This window comes from Papilio polytes, unplaced genomic scaffold (genome assembly GCF_000836215.1).
Source record: "Papilio polytes unplaced genomic scaffold, Ppol_1.0 DF822733.1, whole genome shotgun sequence".
Classification (NCBI taxonomy): Eukaryota; Metazoa; Arthropoda; class Insecta; order Lepidoptera; family Papilionidae; genus Papilio; species Papilio polytes.
In genome coordinates, this window is record NW_013526471.1 from 1,282,740 (window position 1) to 1,309,026 (window position 26,287).

Below are 26,287 nucleotides of genomic sequence, written 5' to 3' on the forward strand. Positions count from 1 at the left end.
TTACAAAAATGTGTTGTCATCCCCTTCATTCTTTGTGAGTAAATTGAGAAGAAGAGTATGTTATTTCGCAGTGGAAACCAATACACACTGTGTATACCACGATTAGATTTGGAACATTAAATTATCGCCATTAAGTGGGTCAGATAACGCCTTCATTCTAATTCAAAGTAAAAAAAATATATTCCGCATACGGTTTTAAATTACTGTAACATAAGTAATAAGTACTAAGTAATGCAGTGCTATAACTTAAATGCATTAAGACCGAGGTTTTAATTTGTCGCCGTTTTATGTCACAAGCTCAATAGGTTAGTTTACGGTAAAGATAATAATTTCTCTTGTAACGGCAGATAACTATAATTGTCCAATCACGATCAAATAACATTGCTTCTTAATTATCGTTATGTAGGTCATAAAAGTAGGGTAAACATGTTTTGTCCTTGTAACTTAATGATGGATTATTCCTTTATTGTATAAGTCGTCCTGAGTAACGTAATCAAAAAATGACTTTACTCTCCTAAATTTCAGTAACGTTCATAAAATGTGAAAAGATGGTACAGTCCCAGCCAAACTTTACAGCGACATGACGCTACAATATAGTTTTAGATATGTAAAGGGATGCGGCAAGAATGCCACTCGGTATTTATAATTTCCTCCACCCGCTACACTTTGAATATGATAATTAAAAATTGATTTTTATACTACATTGTCATTAGTGTGTTATATATCTTAGAGCCCATCGCTCTTACACTTAAGTACTAGACTTTATATGATGCAAAAGAGATTAAATCTACGCAGCTTGCATATACACTGAACATAATATTACGTAAATTTAAAGTTATTTAAACACTTAAGTAAGCGTTTGAAATCAAGTAACATTTAATTTGATAATTTCATAAGTAGAATAATACTTACAAAACTAGTATAATGTATATGTTTTCGTCGGTTTCCAAATTAACTTGTAGGTCGTATTTCCTGCAGCGAGATTGGGCCCTGTTCCACCCACGCGGTACGGGCGGGTATGTTGGGCCACTAAATTAACGTAATCTTATGAAACAATTTTTAAATGTTAAGACTTCGTAATGTGGTTAGTAACGATTATGTAATAAATCATTGCAATGTGTTAGTTTTTTTTTTCTCGAAATACTGTTAGTGTTATTTTTCGTCTGTTTTCTTCAATTTCTTTATTCGTGGAAATTTTGTATCGCATGTGGACGATTATTGTAATGTTGTTTTTCATCAATAAAAATACTACTATTTAGTTATATTCTAATGCTTAATATAAATCATTTTTGACATAGTATTCCCAGCAACCCATTTCGTAACTCTGGTTGTTAGAAACGGAAGAAAACGATGAAATATTTGATCAATTTGTTCTCCTTAGTATAATGTTGTTTAATGACATTAATAAATCATAACTTAAAAGAAATAATTATTCCCAGTTTGAGTGATAACTTCGTCGCTAAATTGACGTTTATATTTGTTACTACTGCCTCAGTTTTTGGTTCGTTCAAAACGTATTTTGTTTTATTTTTTTACAGAAGTTAAAGTACGTATTTCTGTGCGTGTTCTTTATAAAGAAATTTTTACGTTAAATGACATTTTAAGCTGGGGTCGAAGCAAATGGAATTCCGTGATATTTGTCTATTAAGGTGAAACACAAAAAAATGTATAACGATTTTAGAAATTTTTTTGTATGACATTTGGAATAATGTAAACTTAGATATGTAATGTATTTTATAAATATTTTTTTTGATTTTTTTGTTGACCCCGATAACCTTAGTTATTAAGGATAGGTACTAGGAGAGCATCAACCTCTAGGCGATGCGTCACAAACCAATCTATGTACGAAATCTCCGGACAACGGCCACGGTTTTTTCTTCAACGATAATGACGCCGATAAGTAGCTGATATGAGATATTTCTGATGCCTTAATTCGTATAAAAGAAATTGATACAAATACATTTTGTTTAAATATAAGCCCACTATAGTATAGCATAGTACTTTTTGTCTGAAAGAATCGAAACAAGTGTTGAACAAAAGTTATTTGTCCAAATCAATACTAACTTATTACCTTTTTATTGCATTATCTTTTGATTCATAGATAAAATTGAAAATAAAGTATTATGTAAAATATTTAAAACAATTAAATAAATAATTTCATTAAGTTTTTGTCTGTATTGTTATTCATAATCATGGGAAAATTAAATTTTATTGTATTTTTCCAGAACTTCAAAGTTCATTAATCCAGGATTTTTTGTGAATAGTTTCCTTCCAGTTTTTCCTTAATTTTTTCGCGAAACTCGTGGACTTCAACGTGTCATTATGGTTTTGTCCTGAATATTCTAACAAAGAGTTTAAAAAACAACAATATTTTTCAAACATATTTGTCGCTTTACAACATAACGACTCAAAATAATTACTCACCACTCGGACGTCTTTTGAAAGACTGTTTCAAAGAACGTTTTCACCGCGACTGTACCGCACTGGGCCGTTTGTTGACGTAACAATTTTAACGCTCTGCGCTATAAAAAAGTATAATTCTAGCTCTTATCTGGTTTATTTGCTTTTATAGTGGCGACGGCTTGAGACGATTTCTTGTTGAAGTTTACGTTAGAGCATGAGAATTAGACATGCTTGATTAACTTCATAACGTTACTTTTAAATAAATAATATCTAACAGTAGTTTTTGTGCTATATACAGTTATTGTTTTAATGTATTTCTTTAACTTTATTGCGAGCTGGAATTATGAGCATTCATTCCATGCTTCAAATAGAAATTGAATTTTCACAGATACGTTAAAAAAACAAACACATTCGCCGTATTCAAGTATGGCATACACAAAAGGCTCTTACTAATTAATAATTCATAAAGATCCATAATAGTATTTTACAAAGTATGTATTTATAATTAAACATTCCCGTAGGTACTTTGTGGCGAAATACGTTATTTTTATGACTTTTGTTCACCTCATCGGAAAACTTCATACATCGACAAGGTATGACTAAGTTTCATATAAGGTAAACTATTTTGTACATTGTAATAAATCAACTCCCGTGTGGGCAATCAAAAGCACCGATGTCGTTTTTTTTTTGCCTTCTGTTGTGTTTATTTATTACAAATGTAACGACGTTCAATTAGCGAGGTTCTATGAATTTTTAACCCACAGATATTGCAGATTATTTTTTTACTCCTTTCGTAAAAATAATATATAATCTTCTTTTCCTTCTTAAACTGGTGATGAATAATTTTCTTGCTATTTAAAAAGACCAATACTGGAATTCATAATAAGCTCAAAGTGAATTAATAATGAAGTAGGATTTGAATTTTTAAAAGGCAAAATAAGATAACCCTCGCGTAATACACGAATTATTTTTATTACTCGTTTGTGTATTTTTTGTCATACATCTTATCTTCTAACTCAAATTCAGACAAAAGTTATTATTTAACATAATATAGAAACGAGTTTTGAATAAAATAATAGTCGATACAGAAACGTGAGAACTGAGAAAGGTTGGGACCTTGCGCCCTGACCATTAGACACACTCGTTCGTGCAACAATGGAAATAAATCGTATTGCGAACAGGTTCTTTGTTATTTTTCAACGCAATTAACAGTTTAATTATGTTCAATCTTGTTAAGAGGCTCAAATGGCGAGCCATTTCGTAAATCGTTAAGGAAATTGGATTCGAGATAGGTTTTTAGTTTTCAATGACGTTTTACGAAGTTGAATAGGTTTAGAGAAAGATGAGTACCACTGTTTATTTATAATACAGGCTTTATTGCAGTTAAATTATTAGTTATGGTTATACTGGATCAATTGGATGTAACAAACCAAAGCTATGATAATTTATAAGTAGACATTAACATAGAATAAATTCAAAACAAATTCAATGATGCATCTCAAACTCTGTTAACGTTATTGCACACGACCTTTAGTTAGCGATTAATTAACCTAAATACAAAGTAAACGACCTTTTGTTATCTTAAACGCGAGTTCAAAACACTCATAATCTAAGGTAATTGTAACTGGTTTACAGCGACACGATAAGCTGAACGACACAATACAAAGTGCGCTGGAAAATTAACGAAAACAATTGACAGCTAAATACTAGAACATTATGCTTTGAAATACAATGAAACTTAATATTGTTTTCAACTGTCACTTAGTAATATCTTTAAAACTAAAAATTATGTGTGACTGTAGAAGGAGCGAGAAAGTTGTCATAGTAACGAGCCAATTGGGGGGCCATGGTCTCTGTCTTTGCCTGCGTTTTGTTATAAAAATGACCATAATATGGTAAATAAAAAACCCATAGCTATAAAACTGTCTATTACGTGATAACGAAACTTCGTCTTTTTGTTGCTGAATCTCTAAAAAATAGGTCATATCTCACAATGCCCCGAAAAAACTTTTGATAACGAATTGCCCCGGTTATGCTTGTGGCAGTATTGAGAATATCTTTTATACTAATTATTTTCCAGTTTACAAAGAAAGTTTAATTTATATACAATCAGTGAATCTATATTATGTTTATACATATTGCTTTTCTTTATCTGTTATTCAAACAAATTATATTTTTGTTTAATTTTTAAAAGACTAGGTATTTTGATAATAAACAAAACATTTCAAAAGTGTCGTTTCATTTGTTAGATCGAATAGCGGCTTAATATTTCAATAGCTAACATAGTTCAATTTTGTTTGTACTTGAACCTTTCAGACGAGGTCGGACCTGGCGGGTATTCGGTCGTACATAGGACGAATTTAATTAGAAAAATAGAAATACTAGATTGAAACCAATGTCAAGAATAATTGAATTATCATTCGTCTCAAGAAATATTAATTGGAATATCTTGTACTTTTTTAACTAAATTACATACATTGTACAATGTACATTGCTATTTTAATATCTGCAACTATGAAGCTCATTCTAATTATATTAAATATCTAGCAGAATAAAATGAAAATATCACTGTAGATATAAAGTTTAACCAACAATTCCTAGTATACATTTAAAGCACGAATATCTGGACTTTGGTGTAAACTACGGCTGACTCACACCACATATACAATTGCACTACGCAACCGCTTTCTCGTAGGATTGACAACACGTAGACTACCAATACAATCAAAACTAAAGTCAATACAACGTCTACACACATTAGTAGGAAGTATAGTAATCTACAATGTAAGGAAGCCATACTTACAATCAAGGAAATCACTCGTTTATTAAATTAACTTTTAAATTCGTGCAAACATTCAATCAATTCGACATAAGTCATGCGACTGGCGTTTTCAGTTCTATACTTAACACACGAAGAAATAATAATAAGTGTGAACTATAATGACTGAAACAGGAAAATTACTGTTAGACACGTTAACTAGAAAATTTTATTATTTTACCTATGTTTTTCAATAAATAAAAATAGTTCTCCGTGTTTAAAAACTATGTAACAGCAGCATCCAATCAAATAAAAACAAGAATTATAACACAAGCATATTTTACAACGTAGACAGTTCGACGTCAATAGAAAAATAAGAACAGGTTTGCAAGGTCGCAGAATATATTTATCTAGATAACTAGAATCGGGTTAATTGCCCATGTAGTCTGTGCCTTCTGTGACTATAAAAAACCTAATAGGTTTGAAATTATAGCTAAACGTCGCTGTTTAAGATGAACCTCTTGCTAATTACAGATCATTAAATCGAGTCTGTAAGTCTAGATTTTTTCCACTTACGTAACTCTTCGCTTGGTAGATGTTTTAAAGATTTTTAATTTTATATTATTAAAACTAAGAGTCAATCTATGTCTCAAGGAATCATTTGTTGGTTATTTGGTTTATCTTTCTGTTAATCTTATCTTAGTAGTATTATAAATGCGAAAGTTTAGATGGATGGATGGATGGATGTTTGTTAGCGTTTGTAGCCTAAACGGCTGAACGGATCTCCATGAAATTTGGCACAGGTTTAGAGCATAGTCTGGAAGAATACATAGGCTACTTTTTATCCCGGGAATAGTGACGGTTCCCGTGGGATTCATTAATTTAGTTTTTTAAAGTTCATTCGATCATTCTGCAATGGTTCAACATATCTTATTGAAATTTGGCACAGATATAAAACAAAGTCTGGAGTACACATGAGATAAGCTTCATCCCAGAGAAATGTCCGGTTCCCGAGGAATTTTTGTAATTTACATAGTTCGTATGTTTTCTAATACCACGTGGACGAAGTCGCGGGCAACAGCTTGTAGTTCATAAATTGCGTTAAAAATCTAAGCATTAGTATTACTAAGACCAGTTCAAACGTTAATTTAATCTTGAACGATTTAAACGCAGCATAAGTCAACATGGGACGGCATCTGGTAGAGTACCTTACACACCGGACCGGGTAAATATTTGAACGAGTGTTCAATAGACGTGGAGTGCATTTCGTTCTGTTATAAAATTGCATCATGTTTTATTTGAAAACCAGATTCCATACTGGTTTATATCCATGCTTGATCTTTTACCAATTTTGTTTTGTTTAGTGTTAAGAGATTTGTGATATTTCCTTGTTTTCTTTAAAGCGCTTTCTCCATGCGCTTTCATGTTGTATCCATTGTATATGGGTTCTTTTGAGGTTATCATTATTGAAAATCTAATTGTCTATTAATAAAATTTACTAGACTTTTCAGGTAATAGTTACGTGGTTAATCATTTCAGTTAATCATGTCTTCACGTATCTACGTAGTATATCTATACTGCATAGGAATTTTCTCTATCTCATAAGTTTTGATTGATGTTGAAATATATATATCTCGGTATAAATGATTTACAGTAAACAAGTTGCAATCGCAACAAAGCAAGACATCAATGCGTACATCTTTATGACAGTTGTAATTTAGCGCAAACATTATTTGACCCTAATTGTTTTGCATACACATTTATTGCTGTTTGTCAATTTGCATCACTATCTTAACGATAACCTACATATAAGTAATTATTAAACAGCAAGGACTCATGTTTATTTTTCCAGTGATGGCGGTGCCAAACACTCAATGCCTCATAAAATTTAATCAATTTAATTGATAAGCTACTTAATTTTTAATTTCAATTATTTTATTTTTACTACCAAAAGGACAAAAAGTCAAAGGTCACTTTATTAAACTAAGTACATTAAATACTTTTGTTCAATCTATGTTTAAATGGATATTTTGATTACTATATTCTCTTTGAATAACGCCATCTGTCGTCTACATTTTTAAACAAACGACGCGGAAATATAAGCATACGTTTATATTTTACACAAATTATTAATGTACTTAAAAAGCTTTACACACTCACAGCTTTATGACGAGAGTAAGCTCAGGTGTACGACGTGTTATAATGATACGTTATCTCTTGAAGATAACGTTACCTAGCAGATAACAGCTTGGAATGCTGGCGTTCAAATGATAAGAAACTTTGAAGATCATTTTTATTATGTCAATACATTGACCCTTTTCATATTTTGAATTTGGTATCGAGCTTACTAACGTGTTTTCACTAACTCTGGGTTAAAACGCACGTGAGAATTTCGTTTTGTTTCCAAGATAAATTTGTATTTTCACATCATTTAAATTCCAAAGATACTTATGTAAATCTACAGTTCCATTGTGTTAAGTCAATCACCTCTTACGTCGAATTAGAGTTGATTAGCGCCACACACTAACAATGCCTTTAAGGTTTTTCGTTCAAAATATTTTCTATTCCTTTCCTAATATGGTGTGGCGGCCATCTTTAATTTGCGAACTCGAGTCTGTTTCCCGAAGGCGCGATGTGATAAACGTTTGGCGCCATTCGCTGTTGAATTCGTAATTCAAACTTCAGAGAAATGTAACCGGATGGCGACATGACTCTGAGCTGTATCAACAGAATATATAACTTTTTTGTCCATAGACAACTGTCAACGCTATAAATAAATGACTGAATTTGTGAAGGATATTCGTCTTGACCGTTCATCTTTTACTCGTTTTTTACATTTTATTTAATGGGCATTGGCTGATGGTAATTAAATTCGATATGGCTATTCTGACAATCGATCTCACTTTAAAATTATTCCAGTCAGTTTGTCTTCGAGTCTTTACCATTTATATTCAACGTCATTTTTTGCTGTAAAAAACAAATGTGCTGATTTGTTTTACCTTTTTGTTAATAGATGGCGTAGCGTAATGGAGGGGGAGTGCTCGGAGGGCGGGGAGGGGTGGCTGCTGGTGCGTGTGCACGTGCCCGAGCTCAACGTTCAGAAGAGCCTGCAGTTCCCGCGGGACCAGCTCGTCTGGGACGTCAAGCAGCAGTGCCTCGCCGCTTTGCCCAAGGTCTGTACTCACAACCTGGATTATCCAACTAGTCTGTACTTACCTTTATGTTGTTAAAGCATGCTGGTGATCAAATGAGTAGTCAGTCTTACTTAAAATCATAGTTTTATGTTGTAAGCGATACGTTTTTCAATAAGTGTAAGGCAACATTCAGAGTTTATTAATGGTTACTAAAGGGGTTTTCTAATCGAAAGTCTTCAGGTAAGGACTGCGTAAGTAACCATAAATTGTCTGAGTGCAGTATGCATTATTTCTTCCCAAAATTTGTGAATAAAATTTTACTAACATCAAGATTACATTAATATGTAAGAGTTTTTACAAATATTTATCTTGATATCGAACAACAGACGTACGTCATAACACTTCCGTCATATATTATAGTCCTGGCGCTGGTAAGCAATAAATCTCTAATAGCGAGTTCCCGCGGGCGACCGGCAGCCGAGAACTATTTCTAGACATAATCTAGGCAACAGCAAAGGCGCAGGCGCTTAGTCTATTTATAGACGAAGACTAACAAAGCCTACGCACTGCTTAACAGCAAGAAGCGGTTACTTGTAAATTATTATTAATAAAAGCTATTTATAAATAAATAATTTTAATTTAATAATGACCCTAGGAAGACACGTGACAAGTAGCCCTTTCAAATCTGTTATCTGATCGACGTATAATAATATGATAAAGTGTTATTAATTAGTTTCTAAACTTAATTAATTTTTAATTAAATTTCAAGATAAATAAGCGACGAATAGGAATTCGTGGAAGAAACTCACTATAGTTTCGTAAAATATTTGTAATTCTCGGTAAATCCGTCGCCAAGGTTTAAATATCGCGATATCAACCGCAAACTTTCTGTCATAGATTGGACAAGAACAGGATTAATAAATCATTCGAGTAATAAAAACAATTGATATGAGTCAGATAATCAAATGTTCGTAATATGCAATTGGAGATCGACCAGATTCATGAGTTGCAAACGTCCGACTTTACCTTTTACGGCGATTCACGGCCGTATAAAAGACGGTTTATGCGGATAACCACAGACTTTAAAACCCGTAAATTTGCAGCGTTTCCGTAAAGTTGAAAATAAACTCACCATAAAAGTTACATATTTATTATCTTCATTGTCTTGTAAAAAATACATTATGGAAATCGAGAGAGTAAGTTTACGAGGGAAATTATTTGCTACTTATGGTAAAAGGTAAGTTTGGTAGGAAGAAATGTCAGTGTCGTATCCGTCGCTGTTTTCAATATCTTTAGATTATTGTACAGTAAAATTATGCCTGGATTCATTTACTACTTATTACTAACTAACTAACTAGTTACTATTAATAACTAGTTCATGTTGATTGAATTTGTAATTAACAAGATTAATATGATTTGGATAAAATACGAATTGAGTATATTAGAAGAAGTTTAAGAGTAGCCTCAGTGGTAGAGAAGGTAAGGAGTACAATGTTAGTATAGTATGGGCATGGTATGAGGAGGGATGAATCGCATGTTACAAGGAGAACGTTAGTTATGAGGGTACATCGGTAGAGGTAGATCTAGAAAGAGATGGATGTATTGCTTGAAAGGTGACATGATTAAAAAATGAATTGCGCTGACCCTCTGGAAGTAGGATAAGGAGAAAGATGATAAAGATTAATATGATTTGAAATGTATGATGTATTGAAATGCATATTGGAAATAAAAACCTCATGTTAATAATCAACCTTGACGCTGTATTAAAATAAGTATATGATGCGTGGTGAAACTTGCACTCGTAAGTTTACTTTCGATTTATAACCGAGTACTTTAAGGGCAGTTGTTTCGTAAACTTGAAAGAATTTAAGAATTATTAATCTGTTTTCGCTTCCTTGACAACTTTTCTTATTATAGCTACTAAATGACGCTTGCGAAGTAACAATCACAAACAAAATTCATCTCAGAAAAATGTATTTAGTTTAGTTTTATTTTTATTTTAGTGTTAGTTTGCTAAAGTAGTTTAATATAGTATCTTCCAAGTGAATATAAATCTCTACGATAAATTATTACAATAACATTTGTGTTCACTTAATCAAATTTCCATTTGCTTTGCAAATTAAAACGTCAAAGAATTGCTTAAATATATATTGTTCGCAGCTAAACCTACTTCAAAATCGATTCCATTGAAATAACTCGAACCATTATAAAGCGAGTTGATTTCCAATCCCGATGGATCTCGACATCGAAATGTAAATATCGGAAACGTAACCGATAGCGCGGCTCTACAATATTTGTCGATAGCTTAATTCCACATGGAAATGATGCTTGCAAATAATTTAAGTTCAAAATTTTTAATTAAAACTTTTAAATACATAAGGAAATGTTAATACATGTTTGGATTAATATAAATAATATCTATTGCCAATTTGTCTCTTTATCCTTTTTATTTTTCCTATATTGTTTTGATTTTGAATGTATCGTCTACGTTTGTAATAAACCAAAATATAGCTGTGCTTTCGTAACAGAACTAGCATTTCATTATGACGTGCTTCCGTTGTTAGAGCTCACCCACGCAGTGTGGGCGTGGGCGACACGCTGGGACACGTAAATCGCAATAAAGGCTGCATTAAACCATCACCTGTCCGCACAACAACAGTAGGTGATAAAGCATTCGTAGCTGTCTTGGATATTATGACTTCTGTGCTTTGTAACCGACCTTGGAAATTGAATAGTTACTTGAGATATTAAAATTAAACGAATATTGTTATGTTGGTATTTCATTTATGTGTGCAAATAATGGTAAATAACCTAAGTGTTTTAATTAAATTCTAGTAGTTTTTTTTTGTCTGTAGGTTTTGTTGTGGTTGCAATATCATCATCATCAACTTGCCCTTATCCCTTATGGAGGGTCGGCACAGTATGTGCTGCTCTTCCATACATCTCATATCTGAATCCACTCCTTTCTTAAGCATATCCTCTTTCACAATCCATCCATACTTTCTTCGGTCTTCCTCTTCCTTTGTAGCCATCCACATTCGTTTTTAACACTTTCAGGTTTATGTCCCCATCGTCTCGTCGCATAACATGTCCATACCACGCTAACCTTTAATAATAATAAAATATATAATTTTAAAACGATTGCCTTCCAAAGTTTGTATCTTTATTTTAGTTTGAAGTCTGTAACATTCGTAGTTGTAAAGATGTTAGAACTTACGTAGTAAGGTAATGAAGGTACTTGCTACCTTATTTAGGAATACGATTAACATCTGTGTGGGTTTTTAATGTCAGGTTGATATTTTGGTTGATGACATAATCGTGGAACAATAGAAATACAAAAAATATTACATAACTTTATAAAATAATATTATAAAGAGGAAAGATTTGTTTTTTGTATTTATTAAAATAACTCAAAAACTACTGGGCTGATTTTAAAGAACATTTTACCGTTAGAAAAGCAATTTATCTGTGAGTAACATAGGTTATATATTCTATTTTCACGCGGACGAAGTCGTGAGCAACAGCGAGTCTTGTAACTTTATAAAATTGTACATGTTAAACAGTAAAATCACTACTTAACGACAGGCGTGAGTTTTTTTAGTTTTAATGAAGCTTCGTAAAAAAATAATAACCCACTATACATGTTTATTGCAAGATAATAAAAATATATTTTTCAATCGTGATGCGTGCTATTAAAGTTTATGGTAACAATTTATTAAAACTGACAATTACAACAATTTTACGCTTATGCTGAATGGTATATTTAATTCATCATTCCTATTTAATCCAAGACTAAAAAACGCTCACATATCCAAAATAATTAGTACAGCATCTGGATATCTTTAATTACGTTTCTGACTACATATTAAATATCAGACTCTACTATATTTTTATCAAGTTGAATAAAATCTGTCAAGGTTTTGTATATAAATGTCAAAAGTGTTCACGTCGCGTCGGCGTCGATCTATCGCCGTAGATCTTGGAAAAATCGTCCGACGGACAGCACAAATAAAAACCAGTTCTGACATACCGTTAACTGGAGGTTTCTTAAATGCATCGTACGACGTAACACTAACTAGTCTTACAGAACATACGTTACTGCATTCAGTTAATATACCATTACTAATGTTGAGAGGAACTAGAATAAATGGTGAAATCTGTGCGTAAATCTGTCAAAGAGGTTTATACCGTAGTTGAGAATTGTAAAAAATATTTTGATTCCATTCTTTAAAATAAATATAAATTAGCCGTAGTGTAACTGCTAGATGCCCAAGGTAAGTAGGTAAATAAAGGTATTGGCTGCTACTTCAAGCAATTAGTGAAATTAAAAAGTAAATGAAAAAGTTCTCGAGGTTATGGAGTTATTCGTCAACAAATAATTCTGCTTTTCATTAAACTATCTTTATTATTTGACGTTAATTATCTTATAATCAGATCATAGTATAACTTTATTACGCCATATATCGTTAGGTAGATGGTTCACTAATTTTCCAACCCAACGACCACTATTGAGTTTTCTGTGTTTGAAAAGTGGCAGAAGCGCATTGATGACTAACAAACACTATCAGTAATACTTCCTAGTAACGTATTACACATATTCCATTATCCATTGTACTTTGATTTATTGATAACGAAATTAAAACAGGTGTTTAAATGAAGACAGATTGGAATAATTATATGGAACGACCTTTGTACAATATCAACTTTTTAAATATATTTTTATTATAAATGTATTTAGTAGTATAAGTTGTATCATATAGTACCTAATATATGTATGTATATTGTTTTCGGTGGTGCGGCGCCAACCTCAGGTGGCCACCTGGTACAGGGTACGTGTTTTACTGCAATATTGTGTATACGCTTGCCTAAAACCTGCATGAATCAGCCATGATTCAATATAAACTGAGACACTCATGTGTAAAGCATGATTATGTTAATCACTGCATGGTTAGTCTATGTGGAACCAACTTTATACGACCGGTTGGATGTAATCACCTCATTGGCAAACATAAAGGGCCATGGCATGAATGTGGCGTTGACGATTCATAGAACATTTTAAAGATGTTCGCAAATGCAGTGTAGCTTTGCCGTGGGTTACCACTGTCGACACGTATTGTCATCTCTATTTCTCCAAAATAATAGAGTAAGACGACAATATTTTATATTTGTGTTTTGGCAGTGAAAACGCACGGTTTTATATGTTCGTTGTTTCCAATTGTACTCCGTGTCCCCGTATGTTATATTTTTTAATTTATGTAAAACCTTTAGTCATTAAAATACACGTTACTGTGGCTTCAGAAATCACAGAAATTATGGATATTATTTTAATCAGTAAGTATTTTTTTATTAGGAAGTTGATCAAATTTATCGAGAACAAGCTAACACACAGACTACAATATAATTATATGACTGTTCTTATCGATGATATAATAATAAAGTGGATAATCCGGTATTATGATGTACAAATTACTCATCCTATACTAGTTGGAAGTGACAAAACATTCTGCCGTCGCGCAGTGATGGCCTAGATATAGGAAGCCTTCCATATTCTCCCACTTTCCTAACATGGAACTATTCTTTTGTGCTCTTTACTATTTCCCCAGTTTTCATATTTTCAAAGCGAATGCTTCCCTGAGCTGTGCAAATGGAATTGAAAATGGAACTGTCTATTGCATACTAAAACCATTCTGATCTTTCAATGTTCATACCTTTTTATTCACATTTTCCTTCATCTCCATACAAAGATACGTCTTGGATGAAGGAAATTAACAACATTAACAAAAAATCTTTAACTTTCTTGTGAGATTTCCTGTGACAACTTTATTACTCCAAAGAAACAACGCTTGGGATTTTTTCTAGGATAATTTGCAATATAAGGCGGTTTTCAAACAAAACAAACTTTGAAATTGAAATTATACCGTTACATGTAAATTCCTGTATATATCTTAATAGCTACAAATTCAGAATACCAAAGTAAAAATCAAAATCAGTAAGATAAATAATTCTATTTATTTGCATACGAAAGCTGCGCGCCATTTTTCCGCGTCTTATTGCCGATGCGCCGTGAATCGAAATGTCAAGCGAGAGCACAGATTAAATATTATTTTTCACGATAGACAAGTTGCATGCACAGACTACAAAACGTAGAATGGAAACTGTTTTGTGATTTACATCTATACGTAGTCCTTTTGAGACTGATTGTATGCAGCTATCAAGGGATCTCAACTATTTCGCAAGAAAGCACAGACTAATTATGAATTCTTGTTTCAAACACAGACTAATTCTGGTTTGTGTACTCTATGGTTTGTTGGTATAATTTAATTTTGTCGCAATCAAGGGAAGTTAAATTTCAGAACTAGTTACTGCAGATTCTTAGATAACTTCGATTTGTTTATTAAACTACGAGTTTTAATTTAAACATTCACGTTTTTATTAAAAAAAAATACATTGCAAAATTTATAACACCAATGCGTCAACCTTTCTCTTTATTGCTACTGATTGATTCTCGGAATCAAAATTTCTTTTCACGGCCGATTTATTTAAATCGAAGGCCGATTGCCTTAACGAACGTTACACGAAATTTGATCAGAATATTAAATATTTGGACTTTATTCTGGCGCTACATACTCTATTTGTTAAAAAAAAATGATTTATCCAACTTAACAATCGACCAAATTTTTTTTATTAAGCCATAAACATACTAGAAAATGGAGTTATCTCATTTTGTTTTTCAAACACCGTTGTAAAGATAATCGCCGTTGTAAAAAAAATATAAATTAAATTCCGACTATTATTAGAAGGTGTAAAGATTAATAAAATAGATATTTTAGACGTAATTTGTGAGCTATAACTTGCCAACAATTCGCACGTAATGAGGGTTTGCTTGAGTAATTGGCGCTATAGCTGACCTTGCTTTTATTACCAGCCCCGTTGGTCTAATAGCGCTATGATGCATAACTGTCCCCAGTTCAAAGTTCTGAACACAGTTACTTTATGTACGAGAAACTACAATTCTCGGTAAGAATTCCTTTCATATCCTTATATTAAATTACATTACAATTTATTATGAATTTAACCATGTATGTATTTAAAGAGGTCTGAGGATTTCCTCATTAACTACGACCAGTTTTATGGAAAGGCGGGGTAAACCGACGCGACCAGTGCAACTGACATTATCCGATACAATTGCTCGGACCCACCTTGATGCTTACATTAACGAAAAGCTGAATTCGAATTCAATGATTAATATCAGAGATTTCCTTTTTTTATTCCTATGTAGTAAGTAAATAATGAAAAAGTCATCTGGATTCACAATTTTTTTTCCTAAGCCTAGACGATTAATGCTTCTTAGATATATAACTTTAAACTGTCGTGGTTTTTACAAATGTAATGTTCGTAAGATACGGGTTTCTTACCACGATTGAATTGTTTTAGCTCCCGATATTTCGGCACAGTTGCATGCGCCATGTTCACGGACTGAATGAAGTGATGCGGTACTACTATTATTGTCCTCGTTTTCACTAAAGTCCACACTAACACTAAAGTTTTTTTTTCACACTATCGCATCACTTCAGTCAGCCCGTGAACATGGCGCATGCAACTGTGGCGAAATATCGGGAGTTAAAACATTATAAATGCTTCTTAGTATATAATCTATGGTACCTCTCATACGTTAATTATTCTTTAATTAGTAAGCAAACAGCAGCTTCATCCGTGGGAGGAATATCTAGAATAGTAATGTAATAAATGTAAAACGATTGCGATTATAGAATCCATGCACTGACACTCCGCAACGTGATGCAATGTTTAATTCATCCAAGATAATGTACATTAGTTAGATTATTCATCCACGCTTATGTACAAGCAGTTCTTGGTATATTCGTGAAAGATTACTTCTATTATATATATCTTTTTATATTTCATTTAATCACCTTTTTATTTTATGTAATTTTATATCGCCCTCGATTCTGTCCTCGCGGTTTCAAAAAACACCTATATTCTATATCTGCATTTAATTCTAGTATGATCCTTTTAGACGTTTTGGAGATACGTAGCAACGAACATACATCCATCCAAACATTCGCATTTATAACATTAGTAAGATTTAATATGACGTTGTGATTTTTATTGTTATAACACTTTTATTATATAGATTCGTTAGACGTATATTCTAAGAATATTTTAAATAAATTTCTTACCTACATTATGTACGCCTCTCAGAGAAAACTGAAGTAGCCGACTCGAATTCTTGAAACTAATTTCGACGGAATCAAAGATTTCACGTGGAAATGCTTAAGGTAAACGTTGAAATGAGAATTTTTCTACTTGCCCTGATTTCGAACGAAATAAATCTGTAGAGAGAAAAGCTCTTTGCCAGCCTTCATTTATTTTCGTCGTATAATTAATTGGTTTCAAGTAGCATAACAATTTATAAAATCTCTATCTAATGTCAGTAAATAATTACAAGACAAACAAATTTAATGGCTTTTATATATTTTAATTTGATAACAAAAATTATATTCCGTCTTCACTGCCGTTTTTTGCCACGTAACTTGAATCATCAAAACCAAAAAAGGTATCAAATTGCTAGGAAACATTAAGACGAGTAATCGTGTAAACACGGTAGATAATATGACAATTAAAATACAATTTATAGACAAAAGCGGTAAACAGATGACTTCATCTGTGAGGCGGGGACTGTACAAATTATGATGCAATCGGATTTTTTTTAAGTGCATGTTCGCAAACTTGCTTTGAATATTTTTAAAGACATGCTTTACCTGTTTCATCGATACGTTACAATATATACTACCCTTAACCCTGTAAATTATATATCATAAACTACATTGAAAAGACTGTATGTATCACACTAGAATTAAGAATTACATATATACATATTAGTCATGGTTGTAACATTAAAAAATCTAATCCTAGTACGGCATAAATATAGTTCCGTTAATACCTTAATAACAAAGTGTTAAAATATATTTAACAAGGAAGTTATTAAAATTTATTTCTATTTCTTTATCGCCGTTACATAAACATTTACAACGACCCTAAATTTCCTATTTAACAACGACCAGTAAATATCGAGCATGAAATTTGTACACAATGTTGGCTTTTTAACGATCTATGTAATTTTATTACGTCCCGATATAAATAAATCTTTGATATCCTTAATTTCACAAGAAGGTAAGTATTTATTTTCTTCGTCCTCTATTGTGTAATAATAACCAATTAGTTTGGCAATAGACTTTTCTCCTGTATCATGTTTTCCTGTATTCCTCAAAGCATTTTCACACAATCCAGCAAAACCTTAAACCTCGTTGTGCCATGATTTTCTCTTCGCAATGAACAATACTATCTATTTTGCTATCTATACTATTATAATAAAGCGTAAGCACACACTTCTTTGTTGTCTAAGATGTTAGCAATTACATTTTTGGATGATTATTTTTTAAATAAAAAGCCCTACACTTACCTCACGCTTTGGCCTATATATTTTCACGCCATTAAACTTAGGGGATAAACATTTTGCATAAAAACTCTAATGTGTGAAAGAGACCATAAGTTCGACCATAACATCAAGATAGCAAGATTGCCAAGGTGTGTCATGTCATGTCATTTTGACATTTGCTATTGATAATTTGACAAATGTGAACAATAAAATAAAATTTTCACAATTTCATGAGGATGAAGCCGCACGGGAACAGCTACTTTATAGAATATGCTACTGTCTTCGAAATGTCTAATATGTATTTCAAAATCTACAAAGTAATGCTTATAATCGAGTTAACGCATGTCGGCGCGGTCTACGTAGCCGAGTTAGCCGCTTTCTCACGTTAATCTCATTTCATTCAGAACCAACGCAACCTGTCAAATAGATTTTTAATTCGATTCGTGTGATAGCAACCAGCGGTGCCAAACACGTAATGTTACTTGTTCTGTCACAATATATCAAATCTTGCCTGATATACGAACAACATTAATGTAATATCAGAAATATTACACTTTTTCCCTCGCAAAAGGCACGCAAACTTTTTGTACCTTATTCTTTTAATAAATTCTTTTTGTATCTTTCCAAATTATTCAATGACTTCAAGACACATAATAAGGACACGGGGATAGCTAACTTATTGTAGGAACAGTAAAATAATATTTATTAGAAGAAAAATACTAAATCAAGGTTCATGAAGGATTCTAATAAAAGAACAGAGAACAGACAGACTCCTGCGGGGTATTTATAACCGCGAGTACGCCTACTGGTTATTAAATATCTGTTTCTACATTGTTTTATGTCAATCAAAGGAAGCTACGAGGATGTAAGGACCATAATCCAATGGTCATTATCACAAAACATATTACGACCATTATAAACTAGAGCTATGATTACACACACATACCAACTAAAGCCCGGGAGCTACCTTAACCATTCGTTAACTTTGATCGTCTGTCACAATTTAAACGTACATGTCTTGCTCGGAATAGTCACTGTCATGAATATTCATACTCAAACGTCGATGTAAAGCGTGCATTTCAATCCTGAGGGAGACGCGGAATATTCAGATGGTCAGTATCGTGTTGTAGAACCAGTTTCATGTCCGGTATTTTATTCTTATCTTTTATTAATTGAAACGTCACAATTATCAGATCGCGTGTTTGCGCATGCGTGTAACAGAATATCGCTTCCGAATTGTAATCATTTATTGTTGAATTACAGATTGCTTTCTTATTGTTAACATCTTTACATTGATTTATTATGATTCTCGGTAGTTTATATATTATAGTGACGTGCAATATTTCTTTTTTAGATAGTAGGTGGACTCATTAAGTTGAAACGAATTCTCTTATCTATCGAAGTCAAGGATTACATGGATTAAGAGCTTTGCATTAATTTAAGGTGACTCTTTGTTTTCATAATGGTTTTAAAAAGTCTTAGTCATTTAACTAAATTTTTTAACATAATTTAATACTCTTTACTCACATTTTTTAATATTGTATAATTTTGTATCATTCAAAATTTAACCAATTATAAAAGTTTACATAAGTTATGTGCTTGATTGACTTAAATAAAGTTCTCTCAACTCAATTACACCGGAGACTGGATTATTAAAGACTCGTATAACTTAATATGTTATAATCGAAGCTCACAAACGGAACGATCTTAGAATTATAATAAAAATATGTTATGTACGTATACATAAAAAATTACAATTGGAAGACCTTTTAACCAACCTACGTGCACCTACTTATTAAAAAAGCAACAAAAAATGCAGTAAAAACTAAAACCGTAATGCAATAACCATCTGTCAAAGTACCAAAGTAACAATTGAAGATATTGGTAACTAGCAAACCATTACTAAGCTTCCGAAACGGTTCTATAGCATGTACATGCTACCTATTGCTTTCAAAATTAAACTTTATTAGTTACACTATATGGTAAGAATTAGATTGATTTGTTCTTCAAAAAATGTTTGTTCAAATCATAGCAGCGCAATGGAGCGTTCCGTTACAGCAAACATAACGGAGATATCAAAAGTTTCGAAGTCATTGAAGATTAATATCTATTCAGAGATAATTGTGTTCGATTTTGTTTGTTCTACCCAAAGGTGGAAATCTAAACTTAATATAATTAGCAAAAAAGCTTTTTAATCCCTAATAACCCCGATGTGTACTCTCGGCCTAAAAAAAATTGCTACTGCTTTAGCGTACCACATAAGCAGAATAAAGCTTTGAATAAAACCCATATGCATTAATAAATTTATTTTAATGTGAGAGTAAAGTTTGTCGGAATGTTTAGCATTGTGTAAAGTGACGAAATTGAGTGTAATTACACCGGCTGTGGTGTAATTACATGATCCGGTATTACAATTGGTGTGGACGCGGACCCGGAATGGCGGCGGTGTTATTTAAAGGGAATTGTATCACCCAAAAGTGTCCACAATACATACGTGGAAATAATTTCAAACAAAGCCCAGTGTATAACATCTATGTACTTATTTCAGTAATAAATTAAAAAAAATCCTTTTACCTGTACATGTACCTCTAACACATTTTATAATCACATTTGAAATATTGTATACGTTTTACATACAAGCCGTCGAAAGACATGTCAGGCCGAAAATAAAAAAAGACATTACCTTGAATTAAAAAAGTAATCAATACGATTATTTTTATCTGTGCCATTTGTCTTGGGCGTGGTGACCTTGTTAGTCTTTGTCAATATTTGCCCCACATGACTTCACGACCACTTTATTGGATTAAAAGATTCACTGTACTTAGACTTAGATAAGTCCAACGTTTAGGTCAGCGTAAATACATGCTAAGTACATATTAGAACAAATCTACCAAAACCTTGTCATTGTCGCCCACTCTTTGTACATATTTGGTAGGATTTATTACTTTAAACATTACTAATGCATTTGAATTGAAATTAAACTTTGAATATAGTAGATCAAATGATAAACATGGCGAGCTAAATTTATTGTGACAAGAATAAATTAACCTCAAAAGTACAATAGTCGGAAACAGCAAGTAACAAGAACAATGACTGTGAAAGTTTTAAAGTAAAATTTAATGAACTGTATTAGTTACTTTATCTTTCATTAATTGCAATCATTTATACGACATTAAAGGCCTTTGTAGATGAGAAGCCATGACTTTATTCGATAAGACAAAGACACTGTACTCAATAACTAATTACATTCGAATTATAATTATTTTTACCTCTGTTACATTAACATATCAACTAGTACGAGTTAAATTGGCCTGTGAATTGCACGCCTTAATTACGACAGACCCCAAAATATTTATGACGAAAGCTCACGCCACCGACCGCCGCCGGACTGATCTACTGGGACCGGTAACTCTCGTTCATAACCCTCTTAAAGCGATAATTTGTCAAATATATCAGTTATGTCCTGATATCGGCACAGACTATATTAGGTTTATCATAACAATCTAGTATCATTTCATTATTAACGAAGTTGTAGTCAAGTACCGTCGTAACTGCTTTTAATAAAGGATATCTTTCCCGTACCTTTAATTATTTTTCAGGAACTTCTTCAAAAAAGATTTAAAATTTATTAAAAGTGTATACATAATGACCAGAAATTAATAAATGGTACAATCACGCAAGGTCAACAGCTAACATTATACCTGAAATGTAGATCACTTATAACATTTACAATAAATATTTCGCTTCAAGCAATTAACATATTTTCATTCTGTTTTATAGTTCATTTCGTAGCTATATTATTTCTTGTTTTACCCGATTGGAGAGTTGTGGATATTTATCAAGATTACTTAGTTTCATGTTCTACCTTTAACGTCAGTACAAGCTTTAATTTTTACTTTGAACGTTTGTTATCGATAAAACCTAATCTCTGCATACATTGCTAACGCGTTTCTTAAAATTTTACACAGCTTAGATAACAGCAGTATTCTACTTGTGCAGATAAAAGCGTCATCTATGTGTATTTACGCACAAGATACTGTGATAAATAAAGTCTTAATCCACTGGTTTTCTAAGAGAAGCATGTTCATTATATTACTTACAAGTCTTCAAGCTAAAAAATCAAGGTTGTGTTAAAAATCATAAATATAATTCGCTACATACTTTTATATTTCCGTCTGCAATTCAGTCGCAGTCGAACCCATTCTTCATAGCGCTCGATTGAATCTCCACTTGTTGCGTCTTTTAAATTTCCCATCATTCCCTGAGGATCTTATACGGCTACAGCCGGATATTGTTATATGTTTCTCATAAATTTCTTCTTTCGTTTTATAAAAGTACTGGAATTTACTTTCAAACATTTTATTAATAACAAACTTTCGCCCGGGACTCATTCCGTGTGTAATTTAAAAAAAAACAAAATCGAGTAGCCTATGTGTTCTTCTAGACTATCCTCTACGTCTATGCCAAATTTCATCGAGATCTGTTCATCTGTTTCGGCTACAAACTCTAACAAACATCCATCCATCTAAACTTTCGCATTTATAATATTAGTTAGATTTAAATTTTCTAGATACCTGATAACCCCTAAAATTTGCATATAAAATGTTAAATATATACCAAACATACTCATCAACATCATAAATGTCATATTTGAATACGGACCAAAATATTATTAATATGTAAATGTAATAATACTGCAAAGCTGCATAGTCTCGCGGCTAAATCCAATCGCATTTATTACTTTATACAACAGATAAAACCTGAATCAAAGTTGTTTTATGAATAATACATTTTACTTCACTTACTCACTAAATGTTCGAGTAACATTCATATCTTAAGATCTTTATTGAAAACGTTATGAAACCTTTGGGCGCTTAAATAACTGGATCTCGTTAAAGAACTGGAACTAAGGGTCCAAATAAGCTACTTTTAATTAATCGAGTAATCATCGATGGAATAATGCGCTAACTGGCCGAATACTTTATACGTTATTACAAGCCGCCATTTTGTTGCGACATTAATGAGTTTCCGGATAAAATGTTACAATTAAAGCTCTTGATATAAACTGTTTTAAATCATAATGGAATTGTATAAATTAATGAGGAAATAGAAACGGTTATTAATAGTATTACACTAGCTTTCGCCCGCGACTCCGTCCGCGTGGAATAAAAGAAAACAAAAGCGAGTAGTCTACCTGTTCTTCCAGGCTATCCTCTACCTATATGCCAAATTTCACCGAGATCCGTTCAGTCGTTTAGGCTACAAACTCTAACAAACATCCATCCATCTAAACTTTTGCATTTATAAAATTAGTATTAGTATGAAGTATTTAAAATGGCGAATCTTCTGTACACTGTCTATTTCATTTTCAGCAAATAAACAAAGTTTTGATATTAAACAAGTTTTTAGTTTTCTATTTTTGCTTCTTAAAAATAAAAACGTAACGAAACAATGTAGAATATCGGATACTGAAAGTAATAAGCAATTAGTTAACAGTCATTTAATCACTTAAGTGGATTAACTTGAAACATTTGCTTATTTCTTAAGCGCATAAAGTAAATGTCGTCTATTGATATACATACATACTCGTATATACTTGGAGAGTAATTACTTATCGTTTACCTATATACAACCTGTTTTAAGAAGGTCATCAATTCAACAACTAACTAATATTATAAATGCGAAAGTTTAGATGGATGGATGTTTGTTAGAGTTTGTAGCCTAAACGGCTGGACGGATCTCGATGAAACTGGCATAGATGTAGAGAATAGTTTGAAAGAACACATAGGTTTACATTTATTTTTCGCGACTCCGTCCGCGTGGAATTAAAAAAAGAAAGCTTGTGTTTCCATAACTTAGTTGATATAAGGTATCTTGAAATTTATAGATTTGAGAACAATGTGTTTTTCTTTAAGAAATATAATTTTGCATTTTGTTACCCAACGTTTAGCTTTGTCTTATCTGTTGAATTGGTTTAGTAGGATTTTATCAAATAAATACTGGAAGCTTCATTAAATACAATACATATGTAGAATATAAACTTACTAATATTATAAATGCGAAACTAGATGGATGGATGAATAGATGTTTGTTACAGTTTGTAGCTTAAACGGCTGATAAGATCTTGATGAAATTTGGCATAGATATAGAGGATGGTCTGGAAGAAAACATAGGCTATTCACTTTTTTTTTTAATTTCAACCGGACGAAGTTAAAAGCTAGTTTAATATACGAAAACCTAAATTACCGCAATGTTATTATCTCATTACCGAAGTGTGGATAGAACAAAATATTGACCGCAATTAAATATGTTAGTGTTTGTTGCGTACACCATTGTTACGCATGTTCAAGCAACCGTGGCCAGCGGGTAAACAATCGGGAACAAACCACAAACCTTATCCAAGATCCACGAGATTACGTCAATTTGTGAGACTCACCCGCTGTCGCGTTTGTGCCACTGGGATTTCTACAATGGCTACTTATTGTTGGCTAACAAAGGGCGGAAAACAAGCCCTGCCCGTACCTAATGTTCTAAGCGATAATAATTACCAAAGGAATTCAATAAGCGTAAACCGTTAGTAGTTTTTGTAGATTTATTTTTATTGTTTGTAACTGTAAATTGATCAAGAATTTTGTAATGTTTTTTCTTGCAAATCTCCGTTTTGTATTTATTCCGTTACTAAATGACCGTTTTCTTAATTCCATTGGTCAATCGTCATTTATTTACTGCATGTATTATTTACAAAATTCCGTAAGACGTAAATTTAATAATTGAAACAAGCTTGTTAATCATAACATAGCATGTCCCAAATAAGGGTAGTTTCATACGAGGCTTAATGCGACATGACCCACATTAGGCCGCGTCTACACGACCGCAATGATAATGTTACGCGGCTCAAATTCCCACAAGAGCTTTAAATATCACACAGTGGTAAAAGCTTTCGCATTTAATTTGATGACATGCTTTTCTTTTTACAATAATGTGTAATTTTTATTTCACTTGTTGTTTATGAGATGTGAAATTGTGACACTATTTAAAAAAAAAGGCTTGAATCAATACTTGTCTTACCGAGCTATACAATCTGAGTAAAGAAAATACTGCAATTAACTGAAGCCAATAAAAGCGCGTTAGATTTACACGCTTGGATAACTTCGCATTCCAATCGTATGAAGGTCATGTTTGATTCAAATTAGATTAGAGAATGCATTCAATAACTTTATGAACGCTTTACTCATAAAAACCGAACGTTGGTACGCAGTATAATGATATTTTAATTTACAAGATTGCATCAATCTCTTGGGAAGTTTGAAAAACTGTTTGCGCAAACGTTCATTGTGTGTATTCATATAAAAATAAAGGACTTTTAAGTGTGTTTGTTTATTACAAATTGTAAAATTTTCTTTGCTAGTGAAATTTCCCGCTATTTCAAAATGTTTTTCGTCTTTATAAAAATTCTTACAAAAAGCATAAGGGTAATTTTAAATGATTGATGTCTTGGCGATGTTACAAAATTTAATTACGTTTCTTAACTATTTATAGGAAACTTACCAATAAATTACAACATTTTTAATAAAAATACATTATAATAGTTACATATTATTAACAAATGTCTTATTCAGTAAATTTGACACGCTCCAAGATTTCGTTTAAGTAATACTTTGTACCGCACAAAGACTTCATTCAAGGCTGATATTCATACTAATGAGGTAGCAAATGTACAATACACGTGATGTATTTAAGTCTGTTGCATTAGCAATGCTATTGTGTTCAAGAATTCTTCGCAAAACTAGGTTTTCATAAAAATTGTGTCCAAACATTATTTTATTCAAGCATTTTTATGTATGAAGAGTAAGTAATTAAAATAGCTTCTTTTTCTTGCTGCCGAGAGTAATAAACTAGAAGCTTGTTTTTGAATAAGGCTCAAGAAATATGTACTTTAAGTCATATGACCAAGTCGTAATCAAGCCACTAGGCTATTCGCGTTTCTTATAATAAAATTGATTGCATTGAAAAAAAATACATTCAAGATAATGAATTTTGATTCATTATTTTGTTTCCCTTTAAATTTATTCCTACGTCTTGACATGTTAGAAGTATTACCACATACTGAATTTTAAGTAAGCTGTGATATGTTAAGTTCTAAGTTAGTAATTCATGAATATAGTGCCATTGACGACGGTAGGCAGTAAAACTGTCTAAGTCTATTATCTCGGCGCCGCAGCCTCCAACTTTGTAGCAAAGTTTTAGTAGATAACTTAGAAATAACTTTGATATTGGATGTAAAAAAATGTTTACTCGACCATAATGCTCTAAAAATAATCTTGCTAGGATTTCTTTTTACTGCTTTTTTCTTATTATATTTCTGTCATATAGAATCTTTTATTTTTGGGACAACTATAACATTTATCATTAACTGGATACGTTATGTTACCTATGCGGTATATCAAATTTCATTTTGATAGAGTTTTCAACTAAGCCATACTCTAAATTCTACATTCGAACCATAACCGCAGTTTGATAACAAGTTTTCCATAT

General features: G+C 32.2%; 1 protein-coding gene across 1 annotated transcript in view; it reads left to right on the top strand.

Annotated features, from left to right (window-relative positions):
• Positions 1-26,287, top strand: part of LOC106105659 (SH3 and multiple ankyrin repeat domains protein 3) — a 96,590-nt gene that overhangs the window by 42,710 nt on the left and 27,593 nt on the right. The window contains exons 3-4 of the mRNA XM_013286083.1: positions 8,175-8,334; positions 13,107-13,124. Of these exons, the coding sequence (XP_013141537.1) occupies positions 8,188-8,334; positions 13,107-13,124 (165 nt within the window). The 5' untranslated portion in view covers positions 8,175-8,187. The remainder of the gene's footprint in view (positions 1-8,174; positions 8,335-13,106; positions 13,125-26,287) is intronic.